Raw genomic sequence first — 27,852 nt, 5'->3', positions numbered from 1 at the left:
ATAGTTGTCTAGAACAGAAAACGGGCGTGCACATGGTTGATGGAAGGACGTTAAACAGCGAGCAAATGGGGCATGGTCGCATAGATATACAACAAGCGTGCAAGCTCACCAGGAAATTGTATCATTCACATCATGTAATCTACATGTTACAGTCAATATATGTTTCATCAGGGCAGAAGAACAAAAATGGAGAGAATTTTGGTACATTGGGTTCCCCCAAGGCCTAGCGATCCCACCCCGACGGCCGCTTTCTCTCCCTCGTGCGATCCCTCGAGCTGCAATCCAAGAGAATTTTGACCGTTGGTTAGCATACACAACATATAACAGGCGTGTCATAAGTACTAACAAAATTACCAGGGAAGCAGTACTATGCAAGGGCACGCACCTTTCAGGGTTTGGGTTCGCATTTTCAACAGTGTTTTCTGCAGGTCTGGAAGCAGGGACAAAGGAGGGCGCAGGCAGTACTGCCCGTGCTTGGTTTGCGTCTCCTCCTATGGTGCCACCAGAAACAAAACCACGGAGTGCCGGTCTCACAAAGGAGGAAGGAGCACCTCTTGAAGGTGCGCTGTTGCTTGGTGTATTTGATGAAGAGGCAGAGACAAAGCTGCTCTTAAAATTTTGCATCATCCCTGTCTTCAATGAATTTAATGCAGCAGATCTTGGAGCAGGCACCGATCCTGATTCAGCATTGTACCCTATGCCAAGGCCAAAGTCAACCCCACGTACACCACGCCCACGACCACGGGCACCGCTACCGCCGCCACCCCCGCCTCCTCCACCTTTTCCTTTGCCACTTTTCTTCCCACCTGATGAGGATAACTAATTGTCAGAACAATCTGCCACAAAAAAGCTCTATGCCATCTGTTCTGCGATGAAATAAACAAGATATACCTTTTCTTGAATCCCGGTTTGCTCTGAATCTTCCATCCTGCAATTCATATCACCAATGGATCAGAAAAGGAAATAGGTTGTTCATGCAATAGTGACTAGGAGAAAGTTTAGTGATAGCATGCACATGTTGCAACTTTTCAATTTAAATTCACTGTGTTTTAACTAAAATTGAATGCAAATTACTCTGCATAGAGAGACAATACAAAATGTTTGTGCATAAGCAAAAACTCACCTTCATTGCCAGATCCATTAGTTCATTTGGCACATCCTGTCCTGCAGCAATCAAACAATGAACCAATTCACCTGCAAAGCGCACCTCCTTCTGTGTAATCAGAGTATATGCAGTTCCATCTTTATCACCAGCACGGCCAGTTCTTCCTATCCGGTGAATATGCATATCCATTTCTTTTGCAATATCGAAATTAACAACTGTTTTAATCGACTTAATGTCCAGACCACGTGCAGCAACATCAGTTGCTACTAGGACGTGATAAACCCCGGATTTGAACTTCTGCAATGTCTCCATGCGAGAAGCTTGATCCTTGTCACCATGAAGTGCTGCAATTCTGAAACCTCTCTGATTTAACTGGCTCTCAATCTCATCAACTCTGGCCTTCTTAGCTGCAAATACAAGAACGTCTCCATCATCAATCATCCCAGGAAGTTTTTCCAGAAGCCAAGGCATCTTCTCAGCATCAGAAGGGAGTACATTTACAACTTGCTTAATGTCTTCATTAGCACTGCCAACCTGACCTACTGTAACTCTAATAGGGTCAGTCAAAATTTCTCTAGCCAAACGTTCCACTTTGTATGGCATTGTTGCTGAGAAAAGCAAGGTTTGTCGGTCTGGTCTAATTTGACCAACGATGGATCTTATCTGAGGCTCAAATCCAAGATCGAACATGCGATCAGCTTCATCAAGAACCAAATAAGTTGCCCTAAACATCTTCAATGCCTTCATCTTAAGCAAGTCTATTAATCTCCCTGGGGTAGCAATGACTATTTCACAGCCTGCCTTCAGTTCTTTGAATTGATCAAATTTGGAAACCCCACCATATACAGCAGCAACTCGAAGATTGTAAGGTTTGGCAAACTTCTTAGCTTCAAGGTATATCTGATGTGCCAATTCTCTTGTTGGAGCACATACCACACCTATTGGCCCTTCTTCTTTCTCAAGCTCAGGCTGATCCATAATGTGAACAATCATGGGGAGTACAAAAGCTGCAGTTTTGCCAGAACCAGTTTTAGCAATACCAATGATATCTCTGCCTGAAAGTACAATTGGTAAAGCCTGGCACTGGATTGTAGTTGGTTTTTCATAACCCTGCTTGGCAATGGCATTCATTAGTTGTACAGGAAACCCACAATCTGCAAAGCTTTTGATTGGTCTTGGCACATCAAAACCTGAAACTCGAATTGCCAAACTTTTCATATAATCAGCCACCTCTTGCTCACTCATCCCTACAAGAGAACAGTAAGGTTTCATTCAGTACATGACTATTCATATCACGCAGAACGAAAAAAAAAGGCATAATTGTCATGATCAATCGTGTCTGTAGATGTTATTACCATATCAAACATGAACAAATATGTGCATAACTCAAAATTTCATTGACCTGCTAATATAGGAAGGTACACAGAACAGGAAAGAGACAACCAATGCTCAACTAGCTGAAAATGATGGTCCTTCATTTGGACATACAACTAATGTAATGTTTAAGCTGGAACAGGGAAAGTAATATTTGGGCCTATGACTAGTAAAACTAAATTCTCTAGCTAGTATTCTCAAATACAATAACAACAGAAAAAAATCCACAATCCAAGCGGGAAATGTTGTTACATATGGCACTAAAGACCGGAAGATTCTACTTGAGCACAAATACAGAGAAAAACGTCCCTTAGGTCATGTGATGCAAATGCAATAAGAGTTTGCTCATCTGTCCTTTCATCATGAGTGTATATCTCAACTTCTATATATATACAGTTAGGTAGGCCAGATCAATCTTGCTATTGAGTATTGACAATTTGACATATGCCAGGGCTGCATTTATCCATTTAGAACACTAGCAAGTAGCTTCATAAGCAAGTCTAGAGACAGTGCCAAAGTAATTCCTGAATTCCTAATGTTGAATTAACAAACCTATTGGAATGCATTACAATAGTACATTGTACCATTGTCAAAAGGGGTTATGGATAATGATGTACTGAAAAATTGCTTCATTGCGAAGTGCACGGCCACATGCACATAGAGATTGCAAAAAGTTATAAGCTAGCGCATGCCTTCTCAAAATAACAAAGTGGCAACATCTATTATAATCTCCAGTGCCAAACCATAAACAACGTATCAAATTATCAACATAGAAGAAATCCCAGAACTACAAACAGTTTCCAAATCCTATTTCATGACGATGATTTTCATTTGACATGGTTCAAGCTGGTAATTTCACCATTGAGATTTCAGTATCCAAATAGAACAGTAGTTGGATTTCCTAGCTACAGGTGAGACCTAATTAACCTTTGCACCATAAAAGCAGAGACCCAGGTTATCATAATTCATAAGCTCAATGAGACATGAAATATGCTATTATACGGGGCAATGTGCTTCACCTGAAACCGAGGGCTTCTCCTCGTAGAAATCCTTGTTGAAGGGTTCATACTCGATGGTGGAATGGTCGAGCGGCGGAATAGGCTCGATCTTCTTCTTGTCCACCACTATGGGGTTGTCGTCGGAGTCGTACTCCATCATGCCGGCGTCCACGGCCTTGGCCGCAGCGTAGACCTCCTCGTCGGAGTCGTACCCGGCGTGCATGGCGTCGGCGGCGAGCGCGAGCCCGGAATCCTTCTTGGCCCGGAGGAAGCTCTCCACGGGGTCGTCCTCGTCGTCGGAGTCCGCGCGCCGGAGCGCCTCGGGCTTGGGCGCCGGCGGCGGCGCGCGAATCTCCTCCTGGATCTCGGCCATGAAGGCGTCGAGCGGGTCGATCTCCTCCTCATCCCCCGCCGCCCCGCCTCCCCCCGCGGGGGGCGCGTCCGACGGGGCCGCCGCGTCGTCGGAGAAGGCGATGTCGTCGAGGTCGGGGTCGTCGGCGGGGACGTAGAGGCGCTGGGGAGGCTGGGAGCGCTCGAAGCTGTAGGAAGTGGGGCGAGGGATGCTGAATCCCCCGAGCTTGGGCCGCTTCGACATGGCCGGGCGGGCGGGGGGCGGTAGGTAGGGAGAGGCGGAGGCAGCGGGCGGGGGAGCGCGCGAGCTAGGGTTTGCGACGCGAGGAAGAGGGAGGAAGACGATGGCAAGCGCGCAGAATTTCGGTTGGGTCGTCGACTCGCGGCTCGCGGGCGCTGGCGGGCTGGGCCGTGGCTGTGGTGGATCTACGACGGATGGAAAAAGTACACCAAAGGTACCTCAACTTATCGGAGAGAGAGCGCTAAGCGTCGGACGTACGGCGCCAGACGAAAAATCGAACGTCTACTTCTCGTGCGACCGTGCGATGAACCATCCATCTCATGCAGTTTGCGTCAGCCATGCATCATACATGAATTAAGCTAGCTTTAAACTATTTTTTCTCTTAAAATATTTATCTAAATCATGATCCGATTGTACCATTAAATCCGTTGTAATTAAATCTTTAAAACAAGACCACACATTAATATAATCCAACGAAAAAAAATTTTAGCTTATTATTAAATTATTTTTAAATATTGCACGTTGTTGCACTAAGTATATCGGAATTGTTTCACTAAGTAGATCGAAAATGTTTCATCGGACGCTATTTCACCTTATATGAAAATAATTTTCAGCGAATAGTGAAAGGATGTTTCAATTCACTGTGATATTTGATCCATACATAGTGAAATATTACGAGTACACTATGTGAAACATTTTAAAAATTGAAAAAAAATCGTACGGTCAAATGTTGCAGTTGATCAACAAGTGAAACAGAAAAATAGCAACTGAAATATTTAAATATTTTATGAAACATGATGAAAATACACGTCGAAACATGCCGCTGTCACATATGAAACAACAAGTATTAACGGTTTGAAATATATGTTTTTCTTTTATCAAAATATAATCATGCAATATCTTGTTGTAAAGATTTAATTACAACGAATACAACGATGTGATCGGATCATAGATTGAATAAGTAATTTAAGAGAAAAATCATTTTGAAGCTTGCTAAAATACATGTATGTATGCATGCATGAGGTGGAGAGAGTAGTAGCAGGTAGTTTCAGGAATTTTATGAAACACACTGAAGACACGTATTGAAACATATCACTATCATGTATGAAACATTTTGTTTTAATGGTTTGAAACACATGTTTTTCTTTTGAGATAATATAATTATGTGATATCTTGTTGTAAAGATTTAATTGCAACGAATACAATGGTGTGATCGGTTTGTATATCGGATAAGTAATTTAGGAGAAAAAATATTTAAAGAGAGGAGGAAAGAATGAAAAGAAACGGCTAGACATGTATGTTACAGTGACAAGGGTTCATCCAATCCACAGGCCTGATTTGACGTCAACGGAGAAAAAGAAGAAATTAAGTAATAAGGAGTAAGCTGGTTGTAGGTGTTCGATGTTTTCTGTCTGATCGGATGTTCGAAGAGAAGCATTTTCGCAGCTTATCATCGAGTTACAAAATCGTCCCCCAACTGCAAAACTAGATATATGACATCTCTCAACTTACAAAACCGTTCACTTTAGGTCATTCGGTGGTTTTGACCCCGGTTTTATCCTACGTGGCAGCTGAGTCAACATGGGACCCACATGGGACCCACGTGTCAGGATGTCCACGTTAGCACCTTTTCGCTTTCCCTCTTCCTTCTCTCTCGCACTCTTCTCGTTCTCGTTGCCATCGTGGTGCTGCATCTTGGATGCAGAGGATCTCGCCCTACGCGACGGCGAGCTGCATCTGCAGCTGCGACGCCTGGTTCTGCAGGAAGGAGATGGCCTCGACGTAGCCGTAAAAAAACGGAGCGGTTCATTAATGCGTAATTAATTAAGTATTAGCTATTAATGCGTAATTAATTAAGTATTAGCTATTTTTTTAAACATGTATCAATATGATTTTTTTAAACAACTTTCATGTAGAAACTTTTTGAAAAAAAACACATCGTTTCGTAGTTTGAAAAGCGTACGAGCGGAACACGAGGAAGAAGGGTTGGGAACACGGAGCAAGGAACACACCCTAAGATTTAAATGTGATGATATGTTTTCTTCTTTCCTCAATCCTTATTTCGTCCACGAAAGAAGGAATGTGCGGTACATAGGAGTATTATTTTAAAGACAAACAAATGTGATAAGCATATAGGTATAGTAGGCTCCCAGTAATGATTGCGTTCGTTTAAGCATTTTGAGTGGGCTAAACAGTCGCACATGAAATGAAAAAAGTCACTGATTAATTAAGCAGTATTCGCTATTATAAAATTTAAAAATAAATTAATTTGACTTTTTAAAAAGAAAATCGTACATAGAAGATATTTTATAACGGAATTGCTAACCTTCTTTCGACAGAAATTGCACCTCCCCAAATTTTGCAATTTTTGGAACATCGGATGAGCTTTGAGATTCGTGCTCCATGCTCTCTTCCAACTCCGGCAACCTCCTCTTCTTCTCCGGCGCTGGCGACACCCTAGACTCCGGCAGAGGACCCTACGGGTTAGGGTCCCGGGGTGGGGTGGGGGTGGGAGGGGGAGGGGAAGGAGAGGAGTTTGCCATCTCTAGAGGGATGACCGGGGGAGGCGGCAGCTCGGCGGTGGGCGGCGAGGCGCCGGAGCTGCGGGGCTGGAGGACGGCAGTGGGCCGGTGTTGGTGGTGGGGGCATCTCGTCGCCGATGCTCGGGGAGGGGAGGGGGAGGGGGAGGGGGAGGGGGGTCTCGCCGGTGCCGTTGACGCCCTTCGGACAGCCGGCGAGGCGGGCGGTGGCGATGGGGGATCGGGCGGAGCAGAGAAAAGAGCGATGGGGGCGGCAGAACAAGCGATGTGAGGGGAACGGAAGGAGAAGAGCTAGGGTTAATGTCTTTGCACGAATCTTAAAGCATATCCGATGGTAAAAAATTTGAAAGATGGGAGATTTGATTTTCTATCAACAGATATATAGACAGTCCCATTTTATAAACAATACTCCCACCGTTTCACAATGTAAGACTTTTTAGTATTACCCACATATATATAGGTGTTAATGAATCTAAACACATACATATATCTAAATTCACTAACATATAAATGAATGTGAGTAATGCTAGAAAGTCTTAAATTATAAAACGGAGGAAGTATATCTTTATCCGTTCGAATAACGTACTCAGGGCAAGTACTATAATGCTCCATAAGCTGCCCCTAAATGTGCCACATTGGATTGAGTGATGAGGTGGAGGAGAGAAGTGAGGAGAGAGATGGTGAACCACCCCTAAATGAAGAGGTAACCTCCACACAAATTTCAAGAGGGGTGTGAGAGTATAAGAGACATTGGTATTTGTGTACTAGAGGTGACATATTGTATAGGTTACCTCTTAATTTATGAGTGAATGATGTGGATAAATTTAGATGTGGCACATCTACCATAACACTTGCCCTCGTGAGAAAATAAGGAAGTGGCTGGCAAAAAGCTCAAAAGAACTCTAATGAAGCATGAATGTAGTGGGACCGAAGGCTGCTTATATCCTGATCAAACCATCTCTTTCGTAGGAGTACCAGGCAAGCCAATTGAGATCCTCTGTAGTACTGCACGTGCAGTACTGCTCACTCTGTAGTACTGCACGTGCAGTACTGCTCACTGACATGTGGGCCCGGGCGCGGTACTGCTCACTGACATGTGGGCCCGGGCGCCAGTGCTGCAGAGTACCTGCATCCCAGGCAAGCATACCGTTATCTGTCTTTTCTTTATTAAACAAACAATTATTATGTTCTCTAAAGTTTGAGGAGAAGGGGATTGAGAAGATTGGGAAGATACGCAAAACGAGGTGAGCCATTAGCACATAATTAATTGAGTATTAACTATTTTAAATTTTAAAAATGAATTAATATAATTTTTTAAATAACTTTTCTATAAATTTTTTTTTACAAAAAATACACCGTTTAGTAGTTTAGGAAGCGTGCGCGCGGAATACGATGGGCTTTCTCACCCAATCCGCCATGAACGAACGCACCCTAGTTCACCAATTAAGCGACCCTAGGCGCTGAGAATATCTCCTTTTCACCGTGCGGAAGACGGAGAAATTTCCTTCATGCTGTAACCTGTAATGTATCGCCTGCTTTCCTTCATGCAAAGAAATTTCCATCATTTATCCTGTCTCGTTTCAAATGGTCCTTTGCTCCACGAGTTAATCCATGGACCTATTAAATAAAGCATAACCATAAAAAGAATCCGATGTCCTGACAAAACACTGAACAACATAATTCAGCCATGCATGTAAGCGTCTGGAACGCACCAACCTGGGTGACCAGGGACTAATTAAACTACTACCAATGTCCTAGGATGCATCACAGTGTCTTAATCTAATGAATGAACAGTAACTGTAGTTACTAAGTAAGCTTTGGATACATAAAAAAAAGATCCTTTTCGAAGTCCACAAGTTTCAACTCCACTGCTGCTCCGTAGACCGTAGGTCTATCTATTAGCAATATTTAATAGGTAGTATTACTAATTTAGTTGTATCTGTATATATATCCACACTATAACTTTTACTATCACATCCCTTTTGAGATAAACATAGTTTTGAAATAACTACAGTCAATTCTTAAACTTTTAGCAACTAATGGACGGCGTATCATGCGAAATGTTTTACGATTTTGATTTGTAAAAAGAAACACACTTTGGCATGATTAACTTTCAAGATCGTGTCAATAGGAATCGCTCTTTGGTTTCAACGAGACAACGACTTAATGATGTGTGGCGCATTGAATGGCCTATTGAATAAATTTACATTTCAGCCCCTTGCATGTTTCAGCCCATAAGCTTACCAATAATTCAATATACAGTACACATTTGATTTACAACCATGCCCCTCCGGACCCACTTGTCAGCCACTCGAAATCCTAATTTCCTCTTATTTCACGCCCATCTCGATCTCTTCCTCCCCCTTTTCCCTCTTCCCCTTCTCTCTCCCGCGTGCCCTCCTCCGCCGCCGGTGGATGCCCCGGCGTGCGGCCGCTCTCCGCTCCCCTGATCTCCGGCCACCGAGCGCCGGCAATCTCTCTCTCTTGCCGGCCTTCGCCGCCTCAGCCACGGCGCCACCGACCTGCATGCGCGGTCTCTCACCCGCTTCCCAAAAAAGCCCTCGAGCTGTACTGAAATTGTGAAAAAGCGAGTCCCGTTGGGTAGAGACGGGTGGTGTGTGTGGAAAGCGCGGGGCGGGGCAGGGGCAAAGGCAAAGAAAAAGGCTGCTCCAATTGGCCCTGCCACCGAGGCACGTGGCCTCTTCTGTCCTTGCCCCTCTGCGCTGCGCCTCACTCCCGGCCTCCCTCCCTCCCCACCCAAATCTTCCTCCCCCTTCCCCTTCAAGGCCTGGGCCTGGGTGCTTCTCCGGGGCGGCACTCTGGACGGCGGCGGCTGCGAAGCGGGAGTGTGGAAGGGTAACTTCACTGCTGCCTCGCTCTCCTGCGGGTTTGTTTTTTTTTTCTCGTTTTTTTTCTTGGGCGGCGACTTCAGGGTGGTATGTTGGTTTCGTCGGTGAGACGAAGATTGAGGGTTTTTTTTTGGGGGTTGTTTTTGAGGTGGATGTTGTCGTCGGTGCGTCGATTTGAAGCTGGGGAGGCTTGGAGTGGCAATGCGGCCGCCTACGAGTAGTCCTCGCGCTTCATTGCGGTGGTGTATTTTGGTCTGTGTGCTTGTGCGTGTGTTTTTTTCTGGGTTTGTGCAGATTTGGGATTATTGCTGCTTGTCTCGCAGTTTTTAGGTTTTGTTTGGGGGGTTTAGGGATGCCATGTCTTGCCCAGTGCGCGGTGCTTTCCCTGTTGCTGCAACCTCGATCTAGTGCCGGTGGTTCAATTTGCTGGTTTATGGCTTCGCTACCGCCGCATACTTTTAATTTTTACTTGTTCTCTTGGAGTTCATCTCAGGCCTTCATTGCCTGCAATGAGTGGTACCTTTTGATCATTGAACCAATTTTTAGGTGCTTTACTTAGACGTTGTTTAAGAATCAGGATGGTGTGCTTAGCATTCCTTGCTATTATTCTAATGGTAACCCGCCGTGCTTGCTGTTTTTTTAAGTGCAAAGTTTCTACCTATCCATTACTGACATCCAGGTTCGCATTAAGTAAAACATGAGGCTCACCTAGCCAAGGGTGCAAAACTCTAATAACAACCACAATCTTTGGCAGCCTATGAACCTCCACATTAGAATCCATACCCTTGTGCATGAAATGCATGCTTAGCTGTCATATTTCACAAAAACAAGTGTGCAACTTGCCTTAAATCATGAACTATCCTCTAGATGGTATGGTGTTGGACTGGGCTGTGAGATTCAGAGACTAATGATCTGGTTTGTGGATGGAGTAGTGGCATGGGCTGTACATAACATAGCCAAGATTTCTATCTCCCTTCCTTTCTCCTTGTTCTTCTACTCCTAATCTCCTATACCTCTCTTCTTCACAGATCCTTGCCAGTTTCTCTTTTGATTGCTGCCAATAAATTCCATGTATATTACAACCAAACTACACGCATGCTAGCACATTAGTCACTAGTGCTATTGGTGATAAGCATTGGAGATCCATAACACTTTGATGCCTTTATGCAGGTTGAGGTGTGAGAACCAGGTGGTTGCTCCAACCTTTGGGGTTCAAGGAAGATGGGTTTCATGTCAGCGAAGCTCTTTCCTTCGTGTGAGAGTATGTGCGTGTGCTGTCCAGCTCTGCGCCCAAGCTCGCGGCGCCCTGTCAAGCGTTACAAGAAACTGCTTGCCGAGATATTCCCCAAGACGCCTGTATGTGTTTGCTTTTCACTTTATTTCTGTGCAAGTTTAGATTAGCAAGTCCTGTTTGGACATTGTTGCTGCAACTTTAATGCATTGTGCTGTTTTTGATCTATAAGCAGTTAATAGTCCTTGTTAACCTGCTCTATGGAGTTTGCCTATCAAATGGTTATATTCTCCACTGACGACATATTCGTGGACAATGCAACTTCACTGTCAAGTGTAGCGCTGCTGATTTTGCAGAATTTACTTGCAGGATGGCCTTCCAAATGAGAGGAAAATCATGAAGTTATGTGAATATGCAGCGAAGAATCCCCTGCGCATTCCTAAGGCATGTGCTGATATCATATTGCTACCTTTTATTATACTGATAAAATACTCCTGAGTATGTGGTTAATTTTTTTCATGTTTCCATTTACCGTTGCTTATTGCAGATTGCCAAGTTTCTGGAACAGAGGAGTCACAAGGAGCTACGTTCTGCTCATGTGAACTTTATCAAAATTATCACTGAGGCATACAGCAAGCTACTCTTCATTTGCAAGGAGCAAATGTGAGTGTGCAAACTTATTGGCTGACCCTTAGGTTTCCTATATCGAACTGTTATTTGACAGGAAGAGTTCTTATTTCTTGTTATTGTGTGCATGTGATGATATAGGGCATATTTTGCCATTAGCCTGGTGAATGTTCTTACTGAGCTCCTGGAAAGCAAGCAAGAGAACATTCATATTCTTGGATGCCAAACTTTGGCGAAGTTTATTTATAGCCAGGTCAGGCATTGTAAATACTACCCTTTGATCATTTGTTTTCTTTAGTGTATGTATCAGAATCATTATTATGGTACATTAACAGGTGGATAACACGTATGCACGGAATATTGAAAGCTTGGTTCGCAAAGTATGTGTGCTCTCACGGCAACAGGGAGTGGAGCACAGTCTTCTCCGGGCAGCAAGCCTTCAGTGCTTATCAGCAATGGTAATATATGCCTTTTCAGATCCTTTTCCTGACTTTCTCTTGCACGACTTAGTTTCAAAGTGTAGTTCTGTTAACTACTATCATAATATTGTGCAGATCTGGTTCATGAAGGAGCATTCGTACATATTTGTGGATTTTGATGAGGTAGCGACAATAGGTTCCTTGTGGGAACCACCTATCGTTCATTCCTTGTAATCTATTGGAAATTAAACCTATTTGCTTGAGTTCAAGATACCATACTAGCACATGAACCTGTTTACTGGGTTGAGGTTATCCATTTGCACTAACTTAGAGATGCCAATTTATCCCCACATACTAGAGCAGTTATTTTTCTTGTCATCTGTGCAAACACACATATCCAACTTTTTAGTTATTGTTGTTCTGACATCTACCTGATTTATCGGGCCATAATACATTAACAGCCAAATAGTTCATTTATGCTCTCTCTCCTTAGAGGAAAGGCTTCTTGTTGAACTGTTTTCATTTTTATTATTACTGGCGAATAACTCTACTTTCACTGGGTGTGGCAGATTGTGCAGTCAGTCTTGGAGAATTATAGAGTGGAAGAATCTGCTGCTGGTGACGAAGAAAGACATGCACCGCAGCATAATTGGGTTGATGAAATAGTAAGACGTGAGGGGAGAGCTGGCTTAGGTGGTGGTAATGATGTAAATTGCAACAGTACAGCTATTAGACTGCGATCAGCTAGGGATTCTTCAGCCCTGACCAGGTGAAGTATCTTTATTATGTGCTTGCTACACAATTTCCTAAACTTTGTGCTGAAATTGTATACTTTGTAGATAATAAGTGTTTCTGCACTCTCGTTTCCTAATCTCTGTGCAGAAAAGTGTAATTATTGTGATACCCCAGTCCTTCATTTTATTTCAGTCTTGTTTGTTGTCAATGCAATAAATCATGTCTTTATCCTTCCTATTTTGAAGGATATATACATTCTATAATTGGAAAACTGACACACTTTAAGCTGTATATGTATTTCAACTATTATTTAATGTTGTTTGTCTAAAGTAAGTAGTGTTGCGTATGAAGATTTATAAGAAGAGCATGCCAGAAGTTATCTATCAGTTAAGGTAGAAGGATATTGAATGCATTCCCCATCTAAAAAATTCCCCTCGGAAGAATAGCAGAGTTATCTTGCTGATTGATTCACCAATCAATAAATGAATGTGGACTTGATTTCATAAGTGCATTTCTTGCGATAGTTACCGATCTATATTTTTAACACACTTCTTCTAGTCATACTTTGTGCTACATAAATATTTGAAGCATCTTATCTGTTCCCTTATGCTTAACCAAGTGATGTAATCGTCAATGCAGGGAGGAGCGTGAATCTCCAGAAGTATGGGCACACATTTGTGTTCAGAAGCTTGCTGAGCTGGCCAAAGAGAGTACAACAATGCGACGCATCCTAGATCCAATGCTTTCTTACTTCGATAAAAAGAAGCAATGGGCTCCTCGACAGGGATTAGCTTTGCTTGTTTTGTCTGATATGTCTTATCTTGAAAAAAGTTCAGGTAAGTTTTTATACATAATAAGGTTTGGAAAACTGCTTGCAAAATAAAAATAATAAAAAATTGCAAACAGCGTGATATCTGACAATCAACATGAAGTTTCCTAACTCTTCCAGTAATACCAAGTGTGTTACTAATTTCCTCTTTTTTTAAATAATAAATAAATGTCATTCCATTTAAATATCTTTAAACTAGTGCTTCTTGTTACAGAGCTTGCTGTCAACTTCATTACTGAACACATTGCAGCCTGGGCTTGCACTTTATTTTACTCTCTGTATTTTCCAGGGGGCTTGTCCTTGTCTGATAATTCATATTTTCCTTCTCAGGCAACGAACAATTGATTTTAACTTCTGTCATCCGGCACCTCGACCACAAAAATGTTTTGTATGATCCTCAGATTAAATCTGATATGATCCAGACAGCTACTTTATTGGCACGGCAGCTACGATCACGAGGAATTGCTGCTGAGCTTGTAGTAGCAGGTGACTTGTGCAGACACTTGAGGAAAACACTAGAGGCCATGGAGTCAGCCAGTATTGAAGAGCTGAACTTGAATGAATCACTTCAAAATTTCTTGCAGGACTGTCTTCTAGAAGTTGTCACAGGAGTATGTTATCCACTATCCCAGCCACATGCTAACATTTTATCATCTGCCACAGATTACTTTGGTGTTTCTTTCTCAGCAATGTTTAATTGCATGAGCTTGCGTTTCAAAAACTTTACACTAGTATCACGCCAGTTCATAACTATGTTACCATATATTCTTATAGTTTCACCATTTTTTGCTAATCTCTGGGATATTCTTCCAGATTAATGATGTGCGGCCGCTCTATGACATGATGGCAATTACACTGGAGAATTTGCCTTCTATGCCTGTGGTTGCCAGAGCATCGATTGGAAGTTTGCTGATCCTTTCGCACATAATCTCCTTGACATCAATGTCTTTAAACGCTCCTATGGTTAGTCTGAATCTATACTATCTACTCACTATTTGAGTTAAGTATCAGAATAAAAAGGATTGCAATCAAGTTCAGGAACTGTGTAGCTCATATACGGATAAAATAGTTAACTTTTGTGGTTAATATTCTTCTCTATATTTACAAAATACTATTCTCTGACCAATGCTATGTGGATCACTTCTGCCATTCTTTACTAATTCTTTAATAACTCTTCTTAGCAGCTGTTTCCAGAAGCACTCCTCCAGCAGATACTGAAGTCCATGGTACATCCAGATGTTGACACTCGTGTGGGGGCACACCACATGTTTTCTGCTGTTATTGTTCAAGGACCAAGCCGTCAGAGGAGTGAATCAGACTTTCTATATGAAACAAAAAAATGGCAGTCTCGGACTACATCAGTATTTGCTTCAGCTACTGCTCTACTTGAGAAGTTAAGGAGAGAAAAAGAAAGTTTAGGTTCTGATAAGACAGGAAACATGGATGATGAGAAGGAAAAAAGCATAAGTGAAGAGGAAAATAAACATGTTTGGGCACGTAAAAACTCGGCTTATTTTTCAAAGCTGGTTTTCTCTTTCACTGATCGATATGCAGCACTAACTAGTTCTGCAGAGGTATTTTTTCTTTCAGTGAGTTTGATTGTTTGTCCTGCTTGCAGTGACATGGCACTTCTACTAGTAATTGAAGCACACATCCTTTGTTCATTTCTTGCTTTAGTGTCATTGTCTCCGATGTTTTTTTTTTTGTGTGTCGGACGTAGTAATTGAAGCACACATCCTTTGTTCATTTCTTGCTTTAGTGTCATTGTCTCCGATGTTTTTTTTTGTGTCGGATGGGGCATGCATGTATATAATCCTAGAGTATGGTAATCGTGATATTTGAATAATCCTCTCTATGTATTTCCCAGGAGGCTAATATTGTCATGCTAACTGAAGATCAAAAAAATCAATTGCTCTCCGCGTTTTGGGTACAGGCAATTCAGACAGATAACACTCCTTTTAATTATGAGGCGATTGGTCACTCGTACAGCCTCACGGTTATTTCTTCTCGCCTTAAGGTACGGGTTGATTTGAAAATATATAACTATTACTGTTATTCCTGCATGCAGTGGAAGTTCACATGGTTTGTCTAAGCTATATTTTTTTTTGCCATGGAAATATTTTTTTTGGTGCTGCAGGATTCAAGGAACAGTAATAACATTCAGTTTTTTCAGTTGCCGCTGTCCCTTCGTAGTGTTTCCTTAACCTCAAATGGTAGGACCCACACAGTGAAATTTGTGATTGATCTCTTCTGAACCACAAAAGTCACTTGCCTTTATGTATGTTTTTCCAGGAGTCCTTTCCCCTTCTTGCCAGCGGTCTATTTTTACCTTGGCAACAAGCATGCTAGCTTTTGCTGGGAAAGTCTGTCACATTACTGAATTGTTTGATGTGCTGAGGTGCTTTACATCTTGCAATGTAAGTACCTAATTCTAACACAGATGCTATCTTTTCACGGAATCATGCATATGCATGAAAGTGCTTCATTTTGGCAATAGTTTTTATTTGCTGTCTAGTTTTTTGCTCATTGCCCAATTATTTGTGTACCAATTTTTGCTTACTTTTACTATTTGACAAATAAAAATAGTTTATGTCCATGACTGTTTAGTGAAAATAACTCATGAAATATTTTGCAGATGGATCCTTATCTAAGAATTGGTGAAGACTTGCAACTCTATGTAAGGTTGCAATCTGATCTAGGTAACTATGGTTCTGATAGCGATCAAGAAATCGCTAGATCTGTACTTTCTGACTGCAGGACAAAAGTGGGGATTAATGATCAGCGAGTACTTGATGTAGTTGCTTGTGCACTGTGTAATTTAACTGAGGTAAAGGTTGATTTTGCCTTCTATTTGCTGTTGACACTGCACGTTGTGTTCTTATTGAGGTCACATGCTGTTGACAGCAATGGTTGAGTGCAGTTATCTAATATTCTTGGAATTGCTATTGCCAGATGGACAAGGATGTACTGGTGAAGGAGCTCACAGAAATGTTTACACCTGAAGAGGTGCCCTTGTTTGGGTCAAATTCAGCATTTGACTGGGCCAATTTTCATGTTCAGGCATTTTCTGATGAATCCCTTTCTTTTGATGAGGTAGGTACATTAAAACTGGTGTCTTTAATGATTCATCTGGTGGAAGCTCTTATAAAATTCTTTGATGGTGCAATGATCCTTGTAACTGTACCTTACCATTATGAAAATTATTGTTACTTTTTGTATCTTCTCAGTTGTCTTCTGCATTGTAGGAGTGTTCAAGAACCTCTTCAGTAGATGGTGGGTTGCATGAGTCACCAATTACAAACACCGGTAGCTCGATATCAAAGACTACGATGCCACAATCTGTTCCTCGTGTCTTAGGTGTTGGCCAGTTGCTTGAATCGGTGAGTACTTATCAGCTGCCTTTGCACATGGTTTGCTAGTTGCTGCTACTCAGCTAGCTCTAGTTGCCCTAATCTTATTAATTGTTAAGGTGGCATGGAACCATAACATGTTGTGTTTGTACCCCTTTCTGCTGCTGTCAAAATAGTATTTATCACGTGGTGGATTCGGCTACAAATATATTATGGAGCATTTGAATCTATGTAACATTTTCTCTACTGTGAACTCATATCTTTGTAATCAGGCGTTACATGTAGCCGGCCAAGTTGCGGGAGCATCTGTTTCGACCTCCCCGCTCCCATACGGCACAATGACCAGTCAATGCGAAGCCTTGGGATCAGGCACTAGGAAGAAGCTCTCAAGCTGGCTTGTCAATGGCCATGACTCTACGCCAGACAATCCTGCTCCAAGCCTTCCATCTGCGCAGCATTTCATCATTCCTAAAGTACATGATTTGTCCTGTCTTTCTCCCATGTCATTCTGGAATGTTGCCTATTCTGCATCTGTGTGTATCATCTGGCCCTCACGATCGCAATCGACATTCATCCAGGTAAATTCATGCGGTTTCGAGAGCAGCATCCGGACGACTTTGGAGCCTTGCTCGGCAGTGAAGCTCCCACCCGCCAGCCCCTTCGACAACTTCCTGAAGGCTGCATATCGTGCCCAGTAGCAGCCATGACAAGCCTTCGAGATTATGCCTAACCATGTTTAGTAGTGCTAGGATGTAGTACCTGAGCATCAGAACTAGATTATCTTTTGAAAGACTTGGCCGATCTGGCTTATCCTTTATTATCTGTAGCACTGTTAGTTGTAGTAGCTTGTGTATCAATGTATGGCTATGTCTGTGTCCCTCCAGTAAATGACAATCGTATATGTACTATGTAGTATGACCATGTAGCCCACTAGTAAATGTTTGTAGGGTATGTATGACAATGTATGACCATATTGTTTTTTTGAGATGTAGGATTCTATTTCAGACTCGAGTAATCTGTGGGGGACATGTTCGTCGACCTCCGGTGCTATTTTTCCTTTTATCACTGCAAGGATTAGATGGTTTCCTGCAATATTTGCATGCTATTCGCGCGGATGAAATTGTGAAGTCATGGGTTTCTCAAGTCCACAATCATTAGTTCACATTATTACGGCGTTCATGAATATTACATTTTGGAGGATCTTATTTCTATAGTTTTTCTATATAGCTCTTTGAATCAAGAAATGTTTTTCATGTGATCTAATCAAAAGGTCATTTCTATGTTTGCAATTATCTATTTTACATTTACATTTCTATCAAAATCTTTTTTTTGTTTTTTTTCCTATTTATCTGTTTTTTTTATTCCTGCGATTCAAAGTGACGCTTAAAATTTAGGGAAAATTGCAAAAACCATCCTATAAATCACTTGAAACTTGACATTCCACTTTATAAGCCATTTTATTGCAAATACCACCCATCTACTCTGTCTAATCGAATCAACATGTTTTCATGAATTATGAGCTGTCAATGAAGCTTTTACCAAAATTAAATATTTATATAGTACAGTCTTGACACTTTTGTATTGAGTTTCGCTGTATTTTAAAAAAAATTAATTAAACATGAAGAATAAATCTGATACAAAAGCACTTGGACAAGATTGACTCGACTAGTTTTAACCTGTGGTATCCCTACCCCAGCGATAATGGGTTGATTCGGTTAAACACGTTCGCACTAGAATGGTTTTTACAAAAAAAAAGAACTGAGTAGGGGTGGACATTTACAATAAAATAACTTATGAGATGTAATGTGAAATTTCAAGTGATTTATAGGGTTGTTTTTTTTTAAATTCCCTAGAATTTAACGGGTGTGTGTCTGGTGGACGTCCGTGGTGCGCGCGCGCGCGCGAGGGAATGATCAAAAACCTTTTCGGGGCGTCACGTAAGCCCATGACCCGACGTCCAAAGGCCTACCAACACCGTCGGCATGGCCCGCGTCTTCTCCTCGTCTTCCTCTCTCTCGAGTCTCGAAGAAGACACACACTATTCTCTCTTCTTCTTACCACCCTCTCCCGGATAAGAGGCGCAACCAAAGCCCCCACCCTCGCCCAAAACCCCCACGAGCCGCGGCCATGGCGACCACCACCACCACCCCCTCCTCCTCTCTCACCGCCCCTCTCCTCCGCCCGAGCTCGAACGCGAACCCCGCCCCGAGATCTCTGCCGCTCCTCAGGTTCACTCCCCTCTTCCCCCTCCCTCCTCACTCTACTCTGTCGTGGCTCCACTCGCTCTACCCTAACTGACTCGGTCTTGCAGGAGCCGGAGGTGCGCTCGGGCCGTGGCGACCGCCGCCGCCGCCGCTGGCCACGGGGCCGCTCATCAGAGGAGCGGGATTTGGTCGATCAGGTGGGGGGGGGGGTTGATTTTGTGACGAACCATTTGTAGCTCTGCATCGTCTGGTTGGGGGAGGGTTGGGTGGGGATGCGAGGGAGCTGATGATGCTGTGGTTGTTGTGTGTTTCGTAGGGATGATTTGGTGGTGCCGAGGTCGCCCTACTTCCCTGTGGAGTATGCGTCGGGGCAGGAACGCGGGCCATCGCCCATGGTGATGGAGCGGTTCCAGAGCGTCGTCAGCCAGCTCTTCCAGCACGTACGGGAGCACTAGATTGTTGCACAAGTTTATTTGTGGAGGGTTCTGTGTGCTGTCTGACTCTGTGTGATTGTGGAACAGAGGATTATCCGGTGTGGTGGACCCGTGGAGGATGATATGGCGAACATCATCGTTGCCCAGCTGCTATATCTCGATGCCATCGATCCTAACAAGGTGAAAATGATGAATAAGACGCTATCCGACATCCAATTCCTATTTCCTATACCAATAGCTGCCAAAGCTTTGTTACGAACTGCTTACTCTAAAAATACTGAGGCGATGAAGGGAGTGGTGCTCACTGTATTTACAATTTTACATGAACTATATGGTGTCTTGTTTTAATGGATGATTGTTGTTAATCCCCAGATAAAATGGTCCTTTTATCTGTCAATACTCAATACCAGACACTAAAGTACCATTGCTACTCACTTTGGGTTATATATGAGTCCTTGTTAGTCCTAGCTTAGGCTGTGATTCAGTTATGTAGTTGTGACCTCAAACCTTATGGTGAGGCTTGTATTGCGATTTCATCTACCAGGACCTGATTCCATGGCACCATATATTCATGATTTCGTACTTACATTCAGTACTCGATTCTTGACTTCCTCTCAACATTCCTGTAGGATATCATTATGTATGTGAATTCTCCTGGAGGATCAGTGACAGCTGGTAATAACTCATCCATTTTTTTTCATAGCTCCATCTCACTCTTGGAACATTTGTTTCACACCAAACTGCATTTTGTGTTTAGGGATGGCCATATTCGACACGATGAAGCATATCAGACCTGATGTTTCCACAGTTTGTATTGGACTTGCTGCAAGGTATTTAGTACTGAAAAACTGATATCCTTAATTGGCAATTGATTTGGATTTGTGACGCTCTGCAATTTATGCATCTTATAATGTTTAATTCTTTAGCATTCTGTTCAATTATTCAAGTAAGGGTTTCAGTTGCTATATTCTGGTCAACATGTAAACATGCACCTGTTTCCAGTTGTATATCCCGCCTAATTCCTTCTCCTTTCATAATGTGGGAAGCACACCAAATCATTGATTGTATCAGGCATGTTCTATTCAGTATAATCAGCCTCAATCTAGGATTTTGGGTTGACTGAGATCAAATTTTGTGCTGCGCATGTTAGCAAAGAAGCTTTGTACCCTCATACCTCCTTAATCAAAATATAATTTTTCAAACTTTATGTTTGTGAGAATCCATATGGATGTTGATAACAGGAGAGTTTCTTCATTTCATGTACTTTATCAATGTTTAGCCAACAATGCAAATTCAGGAGTGCTTATCAGTATTCCAGGCACACAGTTTATTAGTAAAACATGATAACTGTTCAGCTGCAAATCTGTAACCATTTCTTTCTCATTGTACTTTTGGAATGCTCTCTTTTAGCTATCCATCTTGCCTTAAGTTGCATTGATTTCGGTTATGCACTCATTTTCACTGTTTTGTTTCCCTTTTTGGCAGTATGGGAGCTTTTCTGCTTAGTGCTGGGACAAAAGGTAATTGAGTGATTGTTAATGCAAGTACTACATTTATTCTACAACTAGACTGATCTGAATCCTTGAATACTGTACTTGTGAATGTAACACAGGGAAGCGATACAGCTTACCTAACTCAAGAATAATGATCCATCAACCTCTCGGAGGAGCCCAAGGACAAGAGACTGATCTTGAGATCCAGGTAAATCCACAAAGTTAAATTGTGTTTTTATCAAGATCAGGACGACATCTCAATAGCAAATAATTAACCATATCATTGTTTCTCTCTTGCCGGTATATGGTTCGATCTACATGAAATACATTTATTTCCACAAGCGAATAGCAACTCCGCTGGCTTTCTATTGTTACTTGTATCACCAGAAGATTTTTCTGTCACTGATTTTCCATTATTTCTTTTAGGCTAATGAGATGCTGCATCACAAGGCTAACCTGAATGGATACCTAGCATACCACACTGGGCAGCCCCTAGATAAGATCAACGTAGATACTGACCGTGATTACTTCATGAGCGCGAAGGAGGCAAAGGAGTATGGTCTAATTGATGGAGTTATCATGAATCCCCTTAAAGCCCTTCAACCGCTTCCTGCTTCTAGTTAGCCATGGAGTGCTCAATCTCCACGGAGCATTTTTTGGTTATCTTTTAGAACTGTTATTGCATCCACTGTTTTTATTAGCTTGGCAAGATAGTTTTGCGATTCCACAAGCAACCACATCCTGAGGCTTCAAAGTTTGTACAATACAGATGTACTACTAGGAGGATATCTTCTGCGATGAATATTGCAACTTATTTGATGTACTATTAGGAGGATATCTTCTGCGATGAATATTGCAACTTATTTGATACTCCCTCTGTTTCATGCCAAGTCGATTTGATTTTTTTTCCTTAGACAATTTTCTGTAGGTTTGACTAAATTTATCAAAAAATTAGCATAATCTACAACACTAAATTAGTTCTATTAAAATAACATTGAATATATTTTGATAATATGTTTGTTGTATTAAAATGTTGCTATATTTTTTATATACTTGATCAAATTTTAAAAAAGATTATCTATAAAAAAATTAAAACGATTTATAATATGATGAAATGGAGTGACTTATAACGGAGGGTGTACGTAGTAGTATTCTGAACCTTGCGTTGAATTGCTGGCAATACGTTATACGCAAGGTAAAATTAGATATGGGCTCTGATGTAGGGAGAATCATAATGCCGAGTGCAATACTTCTCGTTTCGCTTCTAGCAACTTTTCATTTCACATTAGTGGGACAATCATAATGCTGAATGCAATACTCCCTAATGCTGAATGCAATACTTCTCGTTTCGCTTCTAGCAACTTTTCATTTCACATTAGTGGGACTGTGGGAGAATCGTAATGCTGAATGCAATACTTCTCGTTTCGCATTAGTTCTAGCAAATTTTCATTTTACATTAGAGAAGATACAATAGCAGGCTATAAGCCAGCTATAAATATATTTTAAAGAGATAAATGAAAAGAGAGAAAAACAGCGAACTACAAATTTGTGTATGACATGTAGAATCAGGTATTAATAGTATAGTAAGTAACTATTGTATTAATTGACTATTACATTGGCTATATATAATTTAGAGCTAGTAGTTGACTATATTAAACTTAGTTCTCGTTCTCGCAACAAATTACATCGACTCTCGTGAACTATATCCCGATCATTTATCAAAGTAGCATTAACATCATTACATCAACTTTGATTAACAGTAGTGCGTAGCTGCATTAATGAAGGCTAGAGAAATGCTTTGAGGTGAGAAATGACAAGTGTCTTGATAAGACAAACTGAATGCTAGAATGGCAGCAATCTGAAAGAGAGGGAGTAAGAATTTTCATGCCCGTCAAGAACAAACGGATCGCTGGCCATTGCACAACATACGTGCAGTTGCGCACATCATGTAATATCTTGTAATGATTTTCATGAGTACCGCATATACAATTGTGCACATCATGTAAGACCTTAGAACGATTTTCATCAGGTGTACTGCATATACAATAAGGTACGGGTAGTACCAATGGACCAATTCAACTTCGTCTATAACTAAACAGCCATTTACAATTCTTAGGGGTTTATAACTTATGGTAAGCATAGCAGCCGCTCAGACACCGAATGGGGTAGTATAGCTCTTATCAAATCTATGCACAAACCTACCTAAAACTTGCCCTCAATGTAACCGGCCAGACCATTGATTTTGAAGAACTTCTTGATCACAAGGGCCATAATAGCAAGAGTGAGTCCAAATGCAGCCAAGGTCAATAATCTGTCATGCTTTGGCTTCTGGATTGCAACAACAGGATTCTGTGGCGTTGGAGCAACTCTTGGAATGTTTTCTCTGCTCAAGTTGGCCCTTGAATGGTTGCTAACCCCTTCTGTCCGACCTTCAACAATGTGTTGTACAATTTCTGACTCAGAATCAGGCCTTGGAAGGTCATTATTAACAGAGTCTGAGTTGGACCCAGCCGTGTTCACGCCTCCAACTGCCTTGTGTGCATGCTCATCAGAAGCATCAGATGCAGGCAATTGGTTAGTCTCCTCATTAGTTTCATTTGTCAGCAGCTGAGGAACAGGGGGAGCCCTACTGAGCATTTGCTCATGGATCTGTCATTGCAACAGTTCTTTGCATCAGAAACAGAACAGGTGTGCGTTTGTTCTTATTAAACAAGTGTTAGGAATTTACCTCATCAATTACTTTTTGGCGTTCTGCAGAGCCAAACTTTGGTGGTGTTTCACGTGATTTGATAGCTAGTGCCCGTCTATCTTCCTTTTTGAAGTCCAACGAACCCAATGCCCCACCACCTGGTGTTGGCATGAATGCAATCAAAGCTACAAGAGCTGTGCGCACTGCAACACAAACAATCGGGAAAAAAAGGAATTGGTATCAGCTGGAGGATCAATGCCATAATGGTTTCTAACACTAAATTGGCAATCCCTCAATGGGTAACTAATATATTATTTGCGGACATAGCACGAATATCCTCCCCAAAGAATTATGAATCTGTACATATATATACTCACTACCTATCTAACTTACTCCCAACCATGATAAATTGCAATAAAATCAAAAGTTCCGTATTGAGGCTATGACGCTGTCTTAAAAACACAAAAAGTACTACTATTCCTTCACAGCAAAAAGATATGCACAGGACAGATATAAAAAGGGAAAGCACATGTCCCTCCTTTGGTCCAGTCATGTGCTAAACACTTGCTACATGACGATTCCTGAAAGAACCAAAGAATAGTTTCATTTGGCACCATGCTCGTATAGTACACATAGTAAATATTTGTATACTATGAAAAATGGTGCCCACCATATGAATGGATAGAAAAAATTACATGCCAATCCTTGGTTGTATTTTAAGATTGAATAATTTGGTGTACAAGCTTTAGCATATATCTCTCATTATACACCAACTGACAAAAGGATATGATAAGCAGCAAATTGTAAAAAACAAGAACACCATGGACTGCCTATTGTATCTTAGCAGCATTGAAAGGAAGCTGCTGAACACAAAGTTTTGTAAGAACTGCAGGGAGAAGTGCATGTTTCTTTTGGCCTGGTCATAGGGCAAGTACTCGCCCATGAAAATCACAAAGACCAATACAAAAAGAAGGCATTACTTTTGCACCATGCTCGTATAGCCCACAAGACCAAATCACCGTGGACTATGAAATATGGTGCTACTCATTGCATTAGGTACCCCAACGTAAGGGCTTACTTGAACAATCCCTTTCGAAACAAAATGCTACTCAGTACTCACCACTCCATGATGGTTGCCAGTGCTCAGGGTGGTAATTGGATATGCTCAAACAAATCTTCTTTTGAATCTCAAATCTTCCACTTGGCTGAATAACAGATAAACATATAATAAAAAACAATATTTAGCAAGGGCTCACAAATAGCATGGTGAGCTAACGCAGGGAAATTACAGACCGTGAGCAGCATGAATGATGGTGGCTTAAACGGATAGTCCGATGGCAGCTGGATCCTTCCATGGTAGATTCCTCCCTCAAACTCACTGTCTCGTGGCCCCAGGATCGCAAATTGCCACTCGAAGATGTCCTCCTACACAAATACATACATTTAAATCATAAAAAACACATCAGCCTCGATCAGAATACCATAAGTAAATTTGTAATCCGAAAATATATCATGGAAACGGCCTAAGTAATACTGGAATCCCACTTGATTCACACACCAGTTAATCGAAATGACGTAATACTACCCAATATCAAGAGTCATCCTGCATACGATGATCTAATCGCAACATTGATATACGCTAACATCCCAACATTTCGTTATTGCACAAACTGCACAATCAGATCAAGAAGAAATGCAGATGAACCCCCAAGGTCAACGCATTAAATCAAGCCTCTAAATTTCCGCACCCTAAAAACGCCATCAAAACCAGATCTCGCCCCACTAGCGTTCGATTCGGACACAACCAAGACCAGATCGGGCAGGAATGTAAATGCAGGATGCAGGGTTAGGATCGGGGACCTCGAGGGGCATGGCCATGAAGTCCGGGGACGGGTTGGACTGCATCTCCTTGACCTCCTGAAGGATCCGCTTCACCGCCGGGTTGCCCCGGTTGTACTTCGCCGTGGCCTCCATCTCCGCCGGCTCCGCGGAAGGGAACCCTCTCGCCTCGTCGCCGCCGCCGCCGCCGCTTGCCGGTGCAGGCTTGGCCTCCGAATTGGGGAATCGGGAGAGGGGAGGAAGGAGCGGAGGAGTGGGAACGGTGGGTGGATTAAAAAGGAGGAAGAGCTGGTTCTGGTCTTTCCCTGGCTCGTGGGACCGGTTACTATGTTGGGCCCACGTGTCGGCGAGGGCAGAGTGGGAGGGGGGGCGACGTGGATGGGCTAACGTGGCACGTCGCTATTGGTTTTATAGGTCGTGCGGTGAGTGAATGGAATATTCCGATTGGTTTGGTGCGTTGGGCCAGCTGGGCGGCTGGGCCTTAAATGTTGGGCCTAAGAAGCTTCTATAATAGAGGTGGTTGTTTCCCTTCAATTTATGTCATCCATCAACAAATTAAGAGCTATCATCTATCCATAAATTCATTTAGTTTGGACAAATTCAAAATTGTAAAAAATGGAAAAAAAGATCATATAGGTAGTACCTAATTTATAGTACTAGTTTGTGAAAAATAAAATCTAACACCATATTTTGCAGACAAGCCGAAATTGAAACTTAAAATAGAAAAAAAAACAAAAAGGCTAGGCCAATAGTGAGCACTGTTCATTAAGTCCATTAGGCTCACTTGAGGGGGAAATGGATTTCTACTTTGTTCAATGTCCATAATATAGCAAATATCATGCCAAAACTTTCTACATGATTCATATTCTTTTACATTTTTCTGATTTTCCTCTACATTTTCTAAAATTATCTACAATTTTTATTTTTTTAAATAGTTTTCTAGGGAGAGATGGGGGACGAAGCCATCGCGGCAATGCGGCAGTGGAGGCCTGAATCACCATATGCTTAGACACCCGAGGCATTTCAGGTGAATCACACCAGTAATCTCTCCAGAGGAGCAAACTCATCTCTGAAATGATGAAAACCGTGAAGCATCCCTATTCCCTAACCAGAATCAGTCTCTGTGTCACCTTGGATATGAACTTGGGTGGCGTTGTGGCACTCCAGGCACACCCTAAGATTCTTGATTATCCTGATTTCAGATCTCGGTTCTGTGCTGAGAAATCCGAAGGCAATTGCCAGCTTTTCACTGTGCACTTTCAAACATATGCTCCTTCTCTTCCTCCTCAACATCGTACAATGCTAGCTCTGTCTCAGGTCGATACCTAGCGTCAAATCGTCTTTGAAGTTAAGATTTTCCAAGTATGGCCTCACACTGTGGATGGGCACAGTCGCCGGCCATGAGGAAGTTTGGCTTGTCAACTATCTCGATTAGTTTAACCAGCTTCCTGCCTTTTGCCGCTGCTTCAGAGATTTGCTTCTTGACTACAAGTAAATTAGAGAGCAGAACATAGTAGCCGCTGTTTTCTGGGGGTGCAATTTGTGCAAGATCGCTATCCTTATGGACCATGCAAGCACCAAGCAATATTAAGCCAGGTCCAACAGCGGTCTTGGGGAATTCAGAAATGAGCTTAAAAACCTCCTTGAGCTGGCCAGCTCAGCCAAGGAGGTCCATCATGCATGTGCATGCTCAATACTTGGAATTATTGCAAAATGATCGGTCATTGACTGGAAGACTTTGCGCCCTTCCTCAGCCAACCTTATGTGGCTGCATGCATAGAGTACCAACAGGAAGGTAGCGTTTGTTGGAATAAGGTTTGCATCCAGCATGTCCTTGTAGAGCTTCAAAGCCTCAGCACCTTGGCCCATGAAGGCCATATCCAGCTAATTGCATTCCATGAGACCACATTCTTGCTATCCATACTGTTGAAGTGAAGATGCTCCGAGCTTCGGAAATGCTTCCACACTATGCATACATGTCAATGAGCACTGTCATGACATAAACATTGGGCCCCAAGTCCTCCTCAGCGATAATCCTATGCAGCCACTTTCCCAGGGACAAAGCTCCAAGCTGTGCACACGCTGAAAGAGAGCTAGAAATGATGATTGGATTTGGTCACACGCTAAGTACCAGCATTTGCTCAAAGAGGGCAATTGCCATCTCCGTCCAGCCATTCTAGGCATACCCTGGTATTATTGCTTTCCATGATTCCGATTCCGTGGTCTTCTATGGCATCGCATTGAAGGCCTTCCTTGCAGACTCCATATCATTTAACCTACAGTACAATATGGTAATTGCTGTCGACACTGGAGAATTCGCAGTAAATCCAGACTTGAGAGGACCATGTAAGCATTGATCAAGCAGTTCATTCCCAAACAGACTATACGGGATCAGTGCCAGTGCTCGAGTTTGGCTTCAATTCCAAGGCCATCAACCCAATAAACAGATTAACTGATGAACCAACCATGCAATTCGCCGAGCAAACATAGATTAAGCATTGTAGGCAACCAAATCTGGATTCTCCATCAAGTCAAAGAGACGCC

At 42.2% G+C, this 27,852-nt stretch overlaps 4 protein-coding genes across 6 annotated transcripts; 2 read left to right on the top strand and 2 right to left on the bottom strand.

The window, feature by feature from the left end:
* Positions 1-52: 52 nt before the first annotated feature.
* Positions 53-4,174, bottom strand: LOC4332617 (DEAD-box ATP-dependent RNA helicase 24-like). Its single transcript, NM_001417610.1, has 5 exons — positions 3,499-4,174; positions 1,124-2,352; positions 892-928; positions 386-806; positions 53-275 (listed from the first exon to the last, which is right to left on the bottom strand). Exons 1-5 carry the CDS (start codon positions 4,070-4,072, stop codon positions 224-226), a joined length of 2,313 nt encoding a protein of 770 aa, NP_001404539.1. The 5' UTR covers positions 4,073-4,174; the 3' UTR covers positions 53-223.
* Positions 4,175-9,422: 5,248 nt separating this feature from the next.
* On the top strand, positions 9,423-17,664 carry LOC4332616 (protein SEMI-ROLLED LEAF 2-like). 3 transcript variants are annotated; one of them, XM_015777499.2, is made up of 20 exons: positions 9,423-9,465; positions 10,629-10,814; positions 11,059-11,133; positions 11,237-11,352; positions 11,458-11,569; positions 11,652-11,774; positions 11,871-11,918; positions 12,305-12,504; positions 13,110-13,306; positions 13,630-13,910; positions 14,113-14,262; positions 14,484-14,873; positions 15,167-15,316; positions 15,437-15,512; positions 15,592-15,716; positions 15,935-16,126; positions 16,252-16,392; positions 16,545-16,679; positions 16,922-17,122; positions 17,228-17,664. In XM_015777499.2, the coding sequence occupies exons 2-20, from the start codon at positions 10,680-10,682 to the stop codon at positions 17,345-17,347; spliced, it is 2,967 nt and encodes a 988-aa protein (XP_015632985.1). In that variant the 5' UTR covers positions 9,423-9,465; positions 10,629-10,679; the 3' UTR covers positions 17,348-17,664. The 3 variants fall into 3 exon arrangements, with proteins under 3 accessions (XP_015632985.1, XP_015632984.1, XP_025879981.1); XM_015777498.3 differs by having other exon boundaries at positions 14,481-14,873; XM_026024196.2 differs by having other exon boundaries at positions 9,423-9,496; positions 14,481-14,873.
* Positions 17,665-18,682: 1,018 nt separating this feature from the next.
* On the top strand, positions 18,683-21,650 carry LOC4332615 (ATP-dependent Clp protease proteolytic subunit 5, chloroplastic). The gene is made up of 9 exons (XM_015772777.3): positions 18,683-18,877; positions 18,961-19,050; positions 19,170-19,293; positions 19,375-19,467; positions 19,917-19,962; positions 20,045-20,117; positions 20,773-20,807; positions 20,900-20,988; positions 21,207-21,650. Exons 1-9 carry the CDS (start codon positions 18,777-18,779, stop codon positions 21,402-21,404), a joined length of 849 nt encoding a protein of 282 aa, XP_015628263.1. The 5' UTR covers positions 18,683-18,776; the 3' UTR covers positions 21,405-21,650.
* A 1,046-nt stretch (positions 21,651-22,696) lies between these two features.
* LOC4332614 (ubiquitin-conjugating enzyme E2 32) lies at positions 22,697-25,555 on the bottom strand. Its single transcript, XM_015775489.3, has 5 exons — positions 25,330-25,555; positions 24,763-24,894; positions 24,590-24,674; positions 23,509-23,672; positions 22,697-23,429 (listed from the first exon to the last, which is right to left on the bottom strand). Exons 1-5 carry the CDS (start codon positions 25,441-25,443, stop codon positions 22,983-22,985), a joined length of 942 nt encoding a protein of 313 aa, XP_015630975.1. The 5' UTR covers positions 25,444-25,555; the 3' UTR covers positions 22,697-22,982.
* Between the last annotated feature and the right edge of the window lie 2,297 nt (positions 25,556-27,852).

This window comes from Oryza sativa, chromosome 3 (assembly GCF_034140825.1).
Source record: "Oryza sativa Japonica Group chromosome 3, ASM3414082v1".
Lineage (NCBI taxonomy): Eukaryota > Viridiplantae > Streptophyta > Magnoliopsida > Poales > Poaceae > Oryza > Oryza sativa.
Note: the sequence above shows the minus strand (reverse complement) of the source record. Positions and strands in the feature narration are given on the sequence as shown.